The sequence below is a fragment of the Balaenoptera ricei genome, chromosome 15, assembly GCF_028023285.1.
Source record: "Balaenoptera ricei isolate mBalRic1 chromosome 15, mBalRic1.hap2, whole genome shotgun sequence".
In the NCBI taxonomy this organism is placed as follows: Eukaryota; Metazoa; Chordata; class Mammalia; order Artiodactyla; family Balaenopteridae; genus Balaenoptera; species Balaenoptera ricei.
Genome location: NC_082653.1, coordinates 53,369,799 through 53,385,699, shown reverse-complemented (window position 1 = coordinate 53,385,699; position 15,901 = coordinate 53,369,799). Strand labels below are relative to the sequence as shown.

Below are 15,901 nucleotides of genomic sequence, written 5' to 3'. Positions count from 1 at the left end.
ATAGTCAAGAGTCACTGGAATGCTCTTAACCCTGCTCCAGACACCTCCTTCTCTCTTAGTGTTCCTGGGAAAATAGACTGCTAACCAGAAAGTTCTTGGTGAGCAGCGTATAAAGAGGAAAGAAAAGAGAGCCTTAAGGGAGATCTTTTACTCAGGCCTTTCTCAAAGGTCAGGAACGCTTGCCCCACAAGTCCATGTTCCTTGTGTCTGAGCAGTGCCGGAGGGTTGCCAGACTCTTGCTGACTCTTCTTTCTCTTGGCTCCATTCAGACTAGGCCGCTCTGTAAACACATTACTTTTCAGATCCATAAATCACGACTTAACTTCCCAGGCTTTCCTTAAGATTACTTTGTAAAAAATTTTTTATTATTTATTTATTTATTTTGGCTGCACAGGCTCTTCGTTGCAGCGTACAGCCTTCTCTAGTTGCAGTGCACAGGTTTCTGTAGTTGCGGCACGCGGGCTTAGTTGCAGTATGTGGTATCTTAGTTCTCCGACCAGGGATCGAACTGGGGCCCCCTGCATTGGGATCGCAGAGTCTTAACCACTGGACCACCAGGGACGTCCCGAGGTTACTTCTTATTGCTGCAGAAACACGATTTTATCTTCATTTTCCCCATTTAATTCTCAAAATTCAGCCTTATTCCCCTCTTTAAAGTTCTTGGGAAACGCCTCATTACAGGAAGCTATCTGTGGATTACATTGAGGTATCTGATTGCTAAAGTGCCAATACACAACAGCTTTATTTAGAAACCTTTTCAATTATAAAGCTTATACTTTTTGAGCAGTTCTTTTATGCCAAGTGTTATGCAACATATTTTCTTTTAATCTTCCCAATAATCATCTGAGGCAGTTACAATCATTACTCCTATTTTGCAGATATGGAAACTAAGGCTTAAAGAGGTTAAATAATTAACCCAAGATGTTATAGCTGTAAAACTGTTAGGAGCAATTTCAACCCAGGCAATCTGACTCCAGAGCCCTGGCTTAAATAATCTGCTAATTATGGAAGAAATACATACTCACTGTAATAAATAAGAAAAATATAGAAAAAAGTATAAAGAAGAAAAAATTACCCTTTGCTCATCATCCAAAGATAATCACTCAACATTATTGTTTCCTTATTGCTCTTTTCAGTATATTTTCAATAATTATGATGGCATTTTATGTACAATTTGGTATCCCATTTAAAAACTTATATTGGGGTCTTCCCTGGTAGTGCAGTGGTTAAGAATCCGCCTGCCAATGCAGGGAACACGGGTTTGAGCCCTGGTCTGGGAAGATCCCACATGCCACGGAGCAACTAAGCCTGTGCGACACAACTACTGAGTCTGTGCTCTAGAGCCCACTCGCCACAACTACTGAAGCCCGCGCACCTAGAGCCCGTGCTCTGCAACAAGAGAAGCCACCACAATGAGAAGCCCACGCACCGCAACGAAGAGTAGCCCCCACTCGCCACAACTAGAGAAAGCCGTGCACGGCAACGAAGAACCAAAGCAGCCAAAGATAAATAAATTTATAAAGAAAAAAAAACGTATTGGAAGCATTTCCCCATATTATCAAAAACTCCTTATATATATAATCTTAATTGGATGCAATCTTTCCTCCTGAAAGAGAGGAAAAATACTTAGAAATCAGGTCATTTTTCTCCAGTTTTTCTCTACTGTAAATAATTCTGCAATGAACTTCATGTTTTCCCATCCATTTCCATTCATCTTTTTCCATATTCAACATATTTCCTTAGGATAACATGGCACTTATTGCCAGCTGTCCCGTGTCTACCTCCTCCTTCTTTCTCATTGTAATAGAACTTGTGCTTTTTAGCTGGGTGTGGGCTACCAGAGTGATACTATGCTTCTTAGCCTCCCTTGAGCTAGGTGTGGTTGTGACCACGTGACTAAGATCTAGCTAATGGAATGTGAACAGAAGTGATAGGTGCAACCTCCCAAGTTCCACCCTGAAAAGGAAGGGACATGCCCTCCCTTTCTCCTTCCTGTTGGCTGCAATGCAGGTGTGATACTGAGCCATACTGGGTGAGAGTCATGCTTAAGATACTAAGCACTCTAAGATAGTGGAGCACAAAGCAGAAGGAGCCTGGGTTCCCAGCAACTTTCCAGAGCATAGCTATCAGACCAGCTTGGATTGTATGTGGGAGAAAAATATATTTCTATTTGTTTAAACCAATGTTATTTTGAATTTCTTAGTATAGTTAATGAAATCAGATGCCCAGTTAAAACATAGATTTTTAGAATTAAATTTACAGAGTCAAATGGTATGAATAGTTTTCAACCACACAATACATACAATAGGGGCAAATTACAAGAGTATACTGAGTATACTTGCTTACCCACCCACCAGCAAAGTAAAAGCTTTTGTCTCACTAAACCCCCTCTATCATTCAGTATTAATAATTTTTTAAATGTTGACTAGCAAGATGGGTTTCATTTGAGTAGGTTCCCTCTGACTATGAGTGCATCATCCACAGCAAGGCAGAGCAGGCTTTTACATCTTGTTTATCCTTTTGCTGTTAATTGTAGTTATAATCACTCTTACAAAACTTTTTTGATTGTTTTTTAAATCTATGTACTGGATTGTTTAAGTGATCTTCAGTCCTTTTATACATTTGCCTTTCCTATTGTGATTTTCCCATTCCTATAGATCCTTGCCTCTTTTCTATTTAAGGAAGACTTTTCAATTATTTCTTTTAGGGCAGGTTTAGTGTTGCTGTATTCTTTTAGTTTTTGCTTAGGACACAGCAGGCTTTGACTCACTCCCTGGGAACTCTTCTCTGCACTCCGGCTGGCTCAGTCCCCCGTCCCTCCAACTACAGCCATTCTTATGCTGCAGGGGAGAAAGAGGCAGGCCATCACTTTGCTCCTGGCCACGCCATCTCTGTAACTCCTAGGCCAAGTGTCTCAGACAAGTCTGATCTCAGAATTCTCAATCTGATGGGCCTTTTCGGGGAAAATGAATTATCTGAGCACATAGTCCTCTAACCTACTATCCAACCCATCATTTCTTCTCCGTCCTCACTGTGTTTAACCTGCATTCTCTGTAGATCTCATTACCCTCCAGGAATCTCTGGTTGCAGCTTCTGTTTGCAAGAATTAATCAGTATCAGTAGATCTAGAACCTTTCTTTGGAAACGTCTCTGGCCTCAGTGACTGAAAAAGAATCCTGCTAGAGTTGATACGGAGCAAAGCCACTTTCTGGTAATGGGATTAACGTACTGGGGGTACATTTTAGAGCCCTGAGCTTCTTTCTGATGAAGGACCTCCTGCCCAGCTAGAGGTGATCCTAGCTTCAAATCATGAGAGCCTCTTATTCTTGGTGAAAGTAAAACCTGCAGGCATGAGCTACAGCCATCATTCCCCAATTAGAGACAAACTAGTGAACCCAGCTTTCTAACTGCTCAGTCAGGCATTTTGGATACTTATGAGAAAAGCCTCTTGCTGAAGTCGGGAAAAAAGATTATTCTTGCTTGTCTAGACTCCTTTGGTGCACTGTGAGAAGACCCTGTCAACTTCCCATTGGTAGTAAAATCTCATGAAGGATACACTAAAGGCTCTAAGCAGTGGTCCCCAACCTTTCTGGGCCCAGACACCGGTTTCATGGAAGACAATTTTTCCACAAACAGCGGTTGAGGGGGGGGTTGGGGAATGGTTCAGGCGATAATGCCAGTGATGGGGAGCGATCGGGAGCGGCAGATGAAGCTTCGCTCGCTCGCCCCCTGCTCACCTCCTGCTGTGCGACCCAGTTCCTAACAGGCCACGGACCGGTACCGGTCCACGGCCTGGGGGTTGGGGACCCCTGCTATAGGAACAACAGACATACTTATTTTTAAGTAATAAACCCTAAAAAGCAGTACCATCTGGGAATGTTAAAAACACCAAACCTGGGAATTCCCTGGTGGCCCAGTGGTTAGGACTCAGCACTTTCACTGCTGAGGACCAGGTCTGACCCCTGGTCTGCGAATCAAGATCCCGCAAGCTGCGCAGCATGGCCAAAATAACACCAAACCTAGTGAGTAATTCATTCTGGAAGTCATGTTTAAAATTACCAAGGAAAAAATATATACTTAACAATAAATAGTGATAATGTCTGGGTGATAAGAATGTGGTGCTTTTATTTTCTATTTTTTTATCTGTATTTTCTAACTTTCTAAAATGTACATATACTGTTTTGTAATAATAAAAAGTTACTTTTAATTTTAAAAAAGATGATGTGATCTTCAGAGAGAAAGCAGATATTTGGCTATGGAAAGAATTTTAATACATACAGATTATTATTATTATTGGTATGTTAGGGGCTGAAATGAAGAAACTTGTCAAAGGGTTGTGGCAGAAGAATTTTTAAGTTTGGATGATTAAAATCTGTCACTTGAACTTCTAATGGATATATGGTCAAGCACCTCTGATTTTTAAAAAATCAAGTTAGAAAAATAAATAAATAAAAAATCAAGTTAGGTATATAATTCAGTCTTATTCTTTCAATCTTGGTCTATCATAGACTTTGTATCTCATCTCTTTCCTTTTAGCAAGATCAAGCTTTCAAGCTTCTTCTTTCTTGATCGACTTGTTTAGTTTTGGTAGTCAGAAGGCCTAGGGAAGATTTTGCTCCTCTCCTGTTTCAAAGATAACTCTCTGGTTACCCAGTGAGTTAATACCACAGGCTTAATTTCTAGTCATTGGAAACTGGGTTTATCTCTTTGTAATAATGAGAACAGGATTCAAAGGAAAGGGCCATTAGAGCCACTTGTTCTTGGTGAAAGGGCCACAGATCAAAATCAGGAGGATCTAGCCCCAAATGAGATATCTCTGACATAAGAATACCATAAAATTAAGTACAAAGGAAGAGGGGAAAGAGGACTACTTGAACAGCTCCGTGATTACATGGTGAACATGTACCAGGCCATTAGCTCTTCTTCGACATTTACACTTTGGGTTGGTCTAGCCTGTAGGAAAGTTTGTCCTTATCATTCTTCCACCTGTCCTTTCAGCACCTTTTTCCTTCCTCCTGGGACCCCCAGATACCTCTTTTGTGACCCATCCCCACAAGGCCTAGCTCTACCTGTAAAGATGTCACTTGTGGCAGATACTGTTAGTTAACCTGTCTATTCTTCGTCCTTCTTTTTATTTTCCAACAGAGCCCTGATTTTGTGTAGGTAGATGGTCAGGAGAGACTGGGTCCCCTGGAGGTGAACCATGATGGGTGTAAACCAATACAGTAGCTAGTCTTTTTACTCTTGATAATGATTGGTTTAGGACTGGTACATGACACAATGCTTGTCGGCATGTATTACGTGGATTCCATTGCCATCTTCCCCAACATGCTAAGGATGGCAGAGGAGAAATATGGAAGTATTGGGACCATGATGGTGTCATTACGCCATTGAATTAATCAACCTATAACTGCCCTACCTTTGAACATTTTGTTGGGTTTTCTGTTACTTGCAGCTGAAACTATCCTATCTGATATTCCACCAAATCCCGTTACTTATTTTGTCAACTCTGATAATATTGTTTCAATTAATATGCAACCACTCCTTGAGTAACCTTTTAGGTACAGGAACATGCCTGGCACAAGAATAAGAAAATATATTGAGACGTATTCAGAATTTTCTATTAAGGTAAATATCACCCTTGTTTTTTCAGACACCTTTGTAAACTGACAACTTCTTTGAAACTACCCTCTGAGGAAAGGCTTCTGAGTTCTTTGCAGCTGAGGAAAGCAAAGTTGTATATAGGCCAAAATTACACAAGCAATTAGTGGCAGAGCTGCGGAAGCAGCTCAATTTTCTAATTCCAAATCCCTACACCACGGCACCCAGTGCCAGTAAAGTGGAAAATATGTGGCAATGGGGCAGGTCGAATGTGAGGTATTAAGAGGCCTACAACGTCCCGCGAAGCAATCCGATGGCTCTACTACCGCTTGAAGTCCGCTGTGGCTCCGAGCCTGATACGGCTCGGTTGGGCTGCAGTCGCCGGGCAGAATGCCCCTAGAATACACTGCGTTGGAGACGAGCAACCGGCCTGCGCCGACCTGAACTTTGTCCACCCAGAAGACACCCCTTTACATTCCATGGCCACGCAGTCCGCCCAAGACACAGCGGACTACTCAGGCTAAGACTAGGACCCGCACTCCTGGCCACTCAGGCATCTCACCTAGGCCGGACCAAAGTTTCGGACCCACAGGGTACTGCCGGCCGAACCCACATTTCAGTACCGATACTCTTCAGGTTCCGGATTCTCTCCGTCTACTTGCTTTCCTTCTTCCCTGAAACATTACGTCCCTCTGTGGTCACGCTAACGCTCCACTTCACCAGGTCCGCCGGCACGAAGCTCACGGGGGGAGACCCAGACAGCGGAACCGGAAATGCTTGGAAAACTGAGGGAAAACTACATCTCCCAGAATGCCGGGTGAGCCGGGGGCGGGAGGTTTCCATTAAGGCGCCCGATTGGTCAAAACTCAAAAGGGACTGCCCCCTCCTAGGTCACGCTAGCCAATCAGAGGCAGATCTGCGTAAAAGCATGGGGGTCGGCCGCATCCGGCGGCTTTCCCGGCAGGTCCAGCGTAGGGGAGCATGGGAGCCTGGGAGCCTAATGGTGGCGCCGTATTTCGGTCTCGAGTCTCGGCTGGGCGTCGCTTTCTGTTGCTTTTGCCTGGATAGCGGGAGGCTTCCTGAGATCTTTAGTCTCGGAGCCGTAAGTGGGGCCCGGCCGGCCCGGGAGTCGGCCTTTCCGAGGCTGGGCCGGGGAGAGGAGTCATAGGCTCAGGTCTTAAAGGGTGTGGGGATGCGAGGGGGTGCGTGGAGGAGCTTGGCAGCCGAATTGGCCCCTCCAAGTACTATTTTCTCCCCCCCCCAGATCTGTCCCGAAGTCCCTGTGGCGACTTGAAGACACTACCACCCCTCAAGATGGCATCCACACTCCCTACAACCGGGGCCCAGGTGAGACCGGGTCCCTTCTCTCGGTCCAAGTTCCGGTCGCTCCTTTCTGGCCTCTGCCTGGCCTCTTTTGGAGGAGGGTGAGGCACGCCCGTGATGCGAGGGCTCCTGATCCCCAGAGAGCCCTTTCACCAAGCTGTCTTTGTTCCTACCAGGCATATAGGAGAAATGGCTTATCAGAGCCTTCCTTTTAGAACCACCAACTGGGAGCAGGGCCCATTGGAGAAGGCTATTACAGGGTACCTCAAAGTGTCTTTCTGGAATGCTGCTCAAACTTACAGATTTCTAAGCTTCATTCCACACCTGTTGAATAAACAGAAACAAACAGAAACCCCAGGTGATTCTTAATCACACCAGAGCTCTATTGATTTATAAGTTTGGTAAACTTAGGGAAGGAGGAATAGGCCTGGATATGATGCTGCAGTGAGCTTAGCCATGAGTGTGACGAAGAAGAAGGAGAGGGACCAGCAAAGGGAAGGATGTTGGGAGAACACTGGACCTCCTGTCCTGTCATGAGTCTTCCCGGGCTGCTCAGTCTTCTCCTTTCCCTTAGAGCATCCCTACGTAATGGTTTCCTTAATGGTTCCCTGAGAGTTGTTCCCTCATCTTTTCTCTTCTAATAGGCTCTTCTAGAACTTCTCCCAGTTTACCGTTTTGGCCCTTATACCACTACCTCCAGTGGTCCATTTTTACTCTTTCCTTCCTAATCCCCACCTCCAGCCCTCAGAACCCATTCATACCCCCTCGCCAGCACTCAGGGACCTTTTCCACCAAGCCCTTTTCTCCCTTGCCTCTGATGTTTCTAGCTCTTCTCAGCCTTCCCAGACTGAGTAAGGGGGTAGCTTTCCAGCTTCTTGTCCTGAGATGGGCTCTCATGTTGTTTCAGGGACCAGTGCTGTTTGAGGACCTGGCTGTATATTTTTCTCAAGAGGAGTGTGTGAGTCTGCACCCTGCCCAGAGGTCCTGCAGCAGAGACACGCCACAGGAGTGTTTGGAGGATATGGCCTTGATGGGTAACATAGTTGTTTTTCCTGCATTTTTGAACTTTGGTCATTTCTAGGATTAGGATTGCATATCTCATCCACATGTTGGTATGGGGGAGTGGGACCTACCCCTGAGTGATTTATGTGGACATGACAAGAACTTGCATGAGAGTGCAATTTTCAAAGGGTGAGTTGATTCTTAAAAGGCAAAAATTGGCAATTCCCTGATGGTCCAGTGGTTAGGGCTCGGTGCTTTCACTGCCAGGAGTCCCGGACAGGGAACTAAGATCCCATGCAAGCCATGCAGCAGGGCAAAAAAAAAATTAGGGACTTCCCTGGTGATGCAGTGGTTAAGAATCCACCTGCCAAAGCAGGGGACATGGGTTCGAGCCCTGGTCTGGGAAGATCCCACATGCCATGGAGCAACTACGCCTGTGTGCCACAACTACTGAGCCTGTGCTCTAGAGCCCGCGAGCCACAACTACTGAGCCCACGAGCCACAACTACTGAAGCCCACACGCCTAGAGCCCGTGCTCTGCAACAAAGAGAAGCCACAACAATGAGAAGCCCGTGCACCACAATGAAAAGTAGCCCCCGCTCTTGCAACTAGAGAAAGCCCATGCGCAGCAGCAAAGACCCAACACAGCCAAAAATAAATAAAAATAAATAAATTTATTTTTTAAAAAATTAAAAATTTTTTTAAAAGGCAAAAATCCTGTCTAATACAGTGACTGTGGTTTTGCATAAGACCTGGTAATCTTTCCAGATATTTGTTACGGTCAATTCACAACTTTACTTGTGAAACTCCATTAGTATGGGTTACTATTATTTGCTAAAGGTTGGAAATCGCTTTAATCCTAAGGGGATGGTGTGCCTTTCTCACCTAAGAGGAACTATAATGTAGAAACACTCCTATGCCTGAGTAGATTTTATCCTTGACTAGGGTTGACTATTTGAACTTTCCCAGAACTCACATTTTATATTTTCTACTTCTGTCTTCATCATTTTGTTTTCCTCTACCTTCTTGAACATGTGAAGCATATTTATAATAGCTCTTTAAACATTCTTTCTACTAGTTTTATCATCTGTGTCATTTCTGGGTCTGCTTTTGTTGATTGATTTTGCTTCTAGTTACGGGTCATATTTTTCTGCTTCTTTACATGCCTGGTAAGTTTTGATTGGATGTTGGACATTGTGAGTTTTATGTTGTTGTATGCTGGCTTTTGCTGTATTTTCAAAACAATTTTTGGACTTTGGGGTAGGGTGCTAATTTATCAGTAAGTTACTTGGGATCAATATGATCCTTTCAAGGCTTGCTTTTTGCTTTGTTAGGGTGTGTTCAGAGCAATCTTTAGTCTAGGGCTGATTTGGCCTGCTGCTAAGGCAGTGTCTTTCTAAGCACACTGCCTGATGCTCTGTGTGGTAGGGAGTCTTTCCAGTTTGGCTGGTGGGAACATGAGCTATTGAACTATTATGTGAATTCTGGAGATTGCTCTTTCTATTCCTTTTTGGTGGTTCTTTCCCTGACCTGGGGTAGTTTCCTCAGATGCATTTACAGACTAGTACGCAGCCAGAGTCTTAAGGGGACCCCATCTAGATGCCCAGAGCTCTCTGCCTGGGCATCTGCCTCTTCTCTGGTATTTTGCTGTCAAATTCTAGCAGCCTTGGCATTCCTGAACTTGGTCTCCTTGAATCAGCAAAACCACTGAAGACTGGATTTCCACACACTGCCCTGCAGCCCAGAAACCCTTTCCAGGCAGTGAGCTGGGGCAGTCATAGGGCTGTTGCTTTGGAAGGAAAGATCCCTTTTGGATTGATATATTGGCTTTATAAATTAAGAATATTTGGGAAAATATTAAAGACTAATGCTTTTGGGCAGGCCTGAGTTTTGTCAGCCATCCTATAGCTTCCTGGTCCTCTGTGTAACTAGTTTGTTCTTTCCCCAGTACTACTTGAGGGTGTTTATGTTTTGCTTTGTTTTGTTTTTATCAACAGGAGGAGAAGGCAAGATTGAGATTAATCAGAAGCTAAGGCTAGAATCTATGGGACTTGAAGAGCTTGCCCTAGAAAAATACTCCATTGCTGTGCCCCTTGTCTATTACCCAGAAAATTCCTCTGAGCATGGAGTTGGAAACCTTGAAAGGAAAATGTCAGGTAGAACTCCTGCTTTCAAGAAGAGGTTCATAAGCCTTTTAGTTACCATTGAAAACCACACCCCTTTGATAGAACTATCTCAGTGTTTAGGAACCAGAGCACTTTCTGAAATTCTTGAATTTCCCGGGGAAGAAGCCAAAAATTCATACAAGTGTCCTGAATGTGACCAAAGCTTCAGTGATAGTTCATACCTTGTTTTGCATCAGAAAATGCATTCAGGAGAGAAAAAGTATAAATGTGGTGACTGTGGGAAGATTTTCAATCACAGAGCCAACTTGAGAACACACCAGAGAATCCACACCGGCGAGAAACCATATAAGTGTGCCGAGTGCGGCAGCAGCTTCCGCCAGCACTCACATCTGTCTCGGCACATGAATATCCATGTAAAGGAGAAACCCTACACCTGTAGCATATGTGGAAGAGGTTTCATGTGGCTCCCAGGATTGGCACAGCATCAGAAAACCCACGCTGCCAAAAAAGCCTGTGGTAAATGTTTTGGTCAGAAAACAAATCTGGCTTTGCCTGAGAAAAGGCACGGGTCAGCCAGCCAGCACCCATGCAGTCCGAGCGGGAAATGCTTTGGGCAGCCCTCGCACTTGGCCCTCCCCGAGCGGGTCCACGAGGACAACCCTGAACACTGCAGCGATTGCGGGGAAAATTTGCTTTCGTTCTCAAAATTCGAACCCTTAAAGTGTCCTGAGTGTTCGATGACCTTTCTTCGTATCTCTGAGCTTATCTCCCATCAAAGAATTCACAGAGGGGAGAAGCCCCATAAATGCAAACCCTGTGCAGAAAGTTTTATTTCGGACTCAGAGCTTGCATGCCACCAGAAGAACCACACAGGAGAACCTTATAAATGTACCGTGTGTGGGAAAAGTTTCAGGTTGAAAACACATCTCATTGTCCATCAGCAAACCCATGCGCAAAACACCACGTAAATATAGCAAGTTTTCATTAATGCTTGTGCTTCTCAGTATTTATACTGAAAACTGGGGCACAGTTACCCTTTATGTGCCAGGTACTGTGCTAAGCATTTTACACACATTCCATGTAATATATCATTTAATTTTCACCACCACCTTGATTTAGGCACCATGATTTCGGTTTTATAATGGAGGAAGCATAGTCAGTGTCACAGCTACTGAACAAAGCCAGAACTCTAACTCAGTAGCTCAGTTACTATCCAGATTCCATTTGTATGAGCCGGAGAAAGATACAGAACTTATAAAAAAAAAATTCAGTTTTCACTAAAATGAAGGTTATTGCTAGAGTTCTTTTAATTTTGTTTACGTGGTTTCTAAGTAAGTTTTAGAAGGCAAATTTATTTATTGTTTGCTAGTTCTGCAGATCTAGGATCTAGGAAAGTAAGTACCTTTGTATCTATTTTATACTTTTTTTTTTTTTGCTGTAACAATCAGAATGTAATGTTTGTATGAGATTATTGTTTTACATATGAATTTCTGGAGGGGTTTGGAAGCTTTTTTCCCTCCATGTGAAGTGTTCCCAAATGGGTTGGACTAGTTAGTGTCGAGATGGCTGTTAGTATCCGTGAAGTTAGTATCCATTCTCAGATCTGATGCCACTGGCCTTTGTGATTCAAGTGTTTGGAAGGAATTTTAGCAATCTGACTACAGCCCTTTCTGGTGCCTGGACTTGAGCAATGGAAAGGTACTTGCTTCTCTCTAAGAGGATTTACCTCCAAGTCTTTACCAAAGCACATCACCTGCCTTGCTATGAATAACAGTAACCCTTGTTTAGTGTGCATGCTCAATACTTCAGGTATATTAATTTAATCTTCAGAATAAATCTGACAGAAAAGGACTATCCTCGTTTCGTAAATGAGTAAGTAGAGCCCCTGGAGGATACAATCAGTACATTGCCCAAGACACAAAAGTAGCAACATGCTGAAGCTGGCATTTAACCTCTGGTCTCTGCTGTCAGAGGCCATGTGTTCAGCGACATTGCGTTATATGTTGGCATTTGCACCACATGTTAAAACTGCAGGCAGCTGGAGGACTGAGATGGGTGGGTGAGGATGGTCATCATGGAGGCTACCCTGTGCACGTGCTTCATTCCCTTAGTGCTTCATCCCAAGCCTGACTTACGTGTATGGTTACAAAGCAACTGAAAGACTGTTCAGGACTTGAGGTTCAAACTCCATCCCTATAATCAGAGATTGCAAACTCTACAGAGTATAGTTTTAGTTTAGTTTGAGTTTAGTTTAGGTTTTAGTTGAGTTTGGTTTAAGAAAAAAGTTTTTCTTCCTCATATCCAAAGAAAGATACATACAGAAAATTGTTAGAGCTTAATCAAAATACTTGAAAATATATAGATACTGCTGTTACATGTAAATACTGGAGCAAAATATTGTTAAATGGAATGGTTATTAATGTTAAAGAACCAGGGGATCTTGTAAATGTTACATTCATGTGGAATTTCTCTTTAAAGCAAATTTGTGTACCTCTCAGCAAAGCAGCATTTAAAGGGGTTTTTGATTGGGATGTGAGAATGGTCTTATTCTATATAAATGGTATAAAAGTATGGCATTTACTAAAATAGGATTATCACTGGGAAACCTCAGGAGTAATAATAGGCCTCTTTAGGACTAATTGGAGGAAAGTAGTACCTGGAAGGTAGGGTCTTTCTACTGAACAGCAGATTGAGAACTGAATGTACAAAAAGGTGCTGGCTACTGCTGTAAGCTCTTAACACTGATTAGAGGCAGGAAGATACTGTTGGTGAGGAAAAGGGAAACCAATAGCCCTAACCCAGCTCACCCACTCCTTTCCCCCTTTTCCTCATTCTTCTTTTGCCTCTTGTTTGCAGATCCACAGTTGAGACCCTGTGCTCTGTATGTCAAGGTCACACTTGGCTCATTGTTTCCCATGTCTCCACTCTTAGGATACAGGACACCAGTCTGCCGGGCCTTTGGGGTCTCAAATAAAAAAGCGAGGTCTTCTATAGGTTCTTCTTCAGCAAGTCTCTCTGTCTGAGGTGGTTAGAGTTGTGTAGAAAGATGGTCTCCAGTTAGGTTTCTTATCAGCCAGCTCTGGGATATAAACACCTTTGCTAAATATCAGAAAGTACTGCCTCCCTGCTTTCCTGCTTCTGCCTTCCGTGGGAGCAGCTGGCACAGTGCGCCACTGGCACATAGTAGGGGCTCCCATATTTCAGTTAACTGAAGAGTTGCAGGGTCGGGGATGAAATTGGGAAAGAGGTCCCTAGTAGCAGAGTTGCTGCAGAAAGAAGTAGAGAAGACTATTTTAGAAGGCGTTTGGACAGAGTGGCGCTGACCTGAAACATGGAAGCTGTCATCCTTTCCTTTGCTCCTAAGAAAGTACAGGGGAAGGTGAAAATTCATACCATCAATGACGTTCTGCACTCAGCATGGGAAGTTACCTTTCCAGATGAGGTTTCCTTCCCAATTAACTTCAGTTTTTACATTTTTGTTTTCTAGATTTTGGAAGATTATGCCAAACCTCCACAAGAGATTAGAAAAATATCTTTTACAAAGACTAATATATACATGAGTATAATTAAAATGCCTTTTTGGTGTAATATTGTTAATGATTGTTATGCGGAGGAAAAAAAAAATCCCTGAGTGTCAGCTACTGTGAAAGAGGCATCTTTTCAGTTGTTGCTTTATTGTGCACTTGCACCTAAATCCATTTGCTGGATGTAATTCGAGCTGCTCTGAGCCCAAGGAGTTGAAGGAAGCGGTCAGTATCCATCAGTGAGACCCATGCTGGTTTTATGCAGATGGCTTTTTCACCCTCTATTTACAGTGTTAACTGACAGGTTCCACAGATGGTCATTAATTCAGAGACATCATTAGCCTACCATGTTTTTTTGTTGTTTTTTTTTAGCCACAATGCTACTTTTTTTTTTAAATTAATTAATTTATTTTTATTTTTGGCTGTGTTGGGTCTTCGTTTCTGTGCGAGGGCTTCCTCTAGTTGCGGCAAGCGGGGGCCACTCTTCATCGCGGTGCGCGGGCCTCTCACTATCACGGCCTCTCTTGTTGCAGAGCACAGGCTCCAGACGCGCAGGCTCAGTAGTTGTGGCTCACGGGCCTAGTTGCTCCGCGGCATGTGGGATCTTCCCAGACCAGGGCTCGAACCCGTGTCCCCTGCATTGGCAGGCAGATTCTCAACCACTGCGCCACCAGGGAAGCCCCCATGTTACTTTTAATGAATACTTGGATGAAAGTTAATATAGGGATGAAAAACTAAATGCAGGAGTTTATTGCTAGGAACAGTCGGTTCACAACATTTTGCAGCATGGATGTTAACACAGGCAGAGTGAAAACTTTGTACTGAAGAATTCAATTGTTGAACAAATTTCTTTGGTTTTGTTGTTGATGCAGTGATGAAAATGTGTATTAAAGTCCTTAATGTGATTGCTGGACTATCAGGTTCTCTAACATCCGTCATTGATGAAACAGCATTATTCCCATAGCCTGCAGATGTTAAGTTTACATTTTGTAATTAAAGAAACTGTGGAATTTAATTGTTATTCTTGAAGGAGTTGAACTCAAAATAGTTTTGTTTACAGCGTTGTTGCAGTAGGTAATAGTCTATTCACATCTCTGCATTTAACATAGAAAATGACTAACCCAGTAATTCAGGGAGTTAAAACTAAAAACAAGTGACATTTCACAGCAAATGCTGTTTTGAGTCTTTGACTCCTGTGATTCCATATAATTAAGTGGCATTATTCTGATGACTGCAGCATGTCATACAATCTGATACTGCAGATTTTGCTCAAAGTAATCTGCCAATTTACTGCATATGTGTACTAAGCAGGTTATAGTTTATCTGAATAAAGAGTCTATTTGAAAGTGTTCACTAAACTTGTTAAGCCTATAGGATTTCCGTTGGAAAGTGTTTTTGCTTGGACATCTGTTTAAAAAGTAACTAAATAATCTTCATTAGAAGTGTTTATATTCATCTGTTTTAGTTTTGTAGATTGAGAGAGCTATTGATCTGATATCAGGATGACCATTATCCATCTCTTCACGGCCCGTCTGACTACAGGTGTTTTGTCTTATTTTTTGACATCCTTCCTTGTATTAACAATCTAGGGAGTGTGGGGATATGATATAAATATACAGTTATATAAACCTGAGAATATGCTGCAGTCTCTAGTTCCTTTGAATACCTTAGAAGTAATATGTCTGTTGGAGGCACTTGTGCTGTTTGTTTAATGTTTTGATTTTACAGTTTTTGGTGTATTCTCATCAGTCTTAGCTCTAGAGTTCAAGCTCTCACTGGGCAGTGATTACTGTCTGATGTGCAATTTGGCATCTAATAAATGCTTTTTTATGATGATGACAATGAAGTGAACTTTAAAATTTTGTTTTACACTTTAGTAGTTTGAGATGTCAATGAGATGTGACATTGTGTGGCAGGATTGTGGCTTGGAAGGGGTTAATGAGTAACTTCGGCCGTTTAATAATGGAGGTAAAATCTTTTGCTCCCGTAAGTCAGAAGAAAACTCCAGCACTGCTCCCGGGAGACGGCATTAGACGTCATTAGACGTCATCTTCCCTTTCAGTCTTTGCTCCACGACGGCTATACCTCCGGCCACGCAGGCCACCAAAGCCCTGCGTGGGCCGCCGTCTAGAGCGGGGGTTGGAGCTGAGGACGCGTGGAGTAAAGCTCCCAGAAGGCTTTGCGAGGCCTGGGAGAGACCTTGTGCCGCTCGGCCACCAGCCGCGCAGGCCGGCGGAAACACCAACGAGACGAGACGCGCTAGAGCGGCCCACAAGGCTGGGAATCGAAAGTCCTACGCTTACTTCCGTCGCCGTCTTCCGGCAG

General features: G+C 43.4%; 2 protein-coding genes across 4 annotated transcripts in view; one reads left to right on the top strand and one right to left on the bottom strand.

Annotated features, from left to right (window-relative positions):
• NAA60 (N-alpha-acetyltransferase 60, NatF catalytic subunit) overlaps positions 1-6,328 on the bottom strand; it is a 51,132-nt gene extending 44,804 nt beyond the window's left edge. Inside the window, exon 1 of the mRNA XM_059898405.1 lies at positions 6,164-6,328. The gene's annotated coding sequence lies outside the window, so the exon portion shown is untranslated. The remainder of the gene's footprint in view (positions 1-6,163) is intronic.
• A 210-nt stretch (positions 6,329-6,538) lies between these two features.
• Positions 6,539-15,405, top strand: ZNF597 (zinc finger protein 597). Of its 3 annotated transcripts, none has more exons than XM_059897897.1 (4): positions 6,539-6,703; positions 6,866-6,948; positions 7,832-7,958; positions 9,924-15,024. In XM_059897897.1, exons 2-4 carry the CDS (start codon positions 6,916-6,918, stop codon positions 11,018-11,020), a joined length of 1,257 nt encoding a protein of 418 aa, XP_059753880.1. In that variant the 5' UTR covers positions 6,539-6,703; positions 6,866-6,915; the 3' UTR covers positions 11,021-15,024. The 3 variants fall into 3 exon arrangements, 2 of the variants coding, with proteins under 2 accessions (XP_059753880.1, XP_059753881.1); XM_059897898.1 differs by lacking the exon at positions 6,539-6,703 and adding an exon at positions 6,706-6,775; XR_009497681.1 differs by lacking the exons at positions 6,539-6,703; positions 6,866-6,948; positions 9,924-15,024 and adding an exon at positions 15,042-15,405 and having other exon boundaries at positions 7,876-7,958.
• Positions 15,406-15,901: the final 496 nt, after the last annotated feature.

Coding starts and splice junctions, on each gene's coding strand:
- ZNF597 (XM_059897897.1), top strand. CDS start 6,916: ATGGCATCCACACTCCCTACAACCGGGGCCCAG. Junction 6,949..7,831: donor TCCCTACAACCGGGGCCCAG/GTGAGACCGGGT, acceptor ATGTTGTTTCAG/GGACCAGTGCTGTTTGAGGA. Junction 7,959..9,923: donor GGAGGATATGGCCTTGATGG/GTAACATAGTTG, acceptor TTTTATCAACAG/GAGGAGAAGGCAAGATTGAG.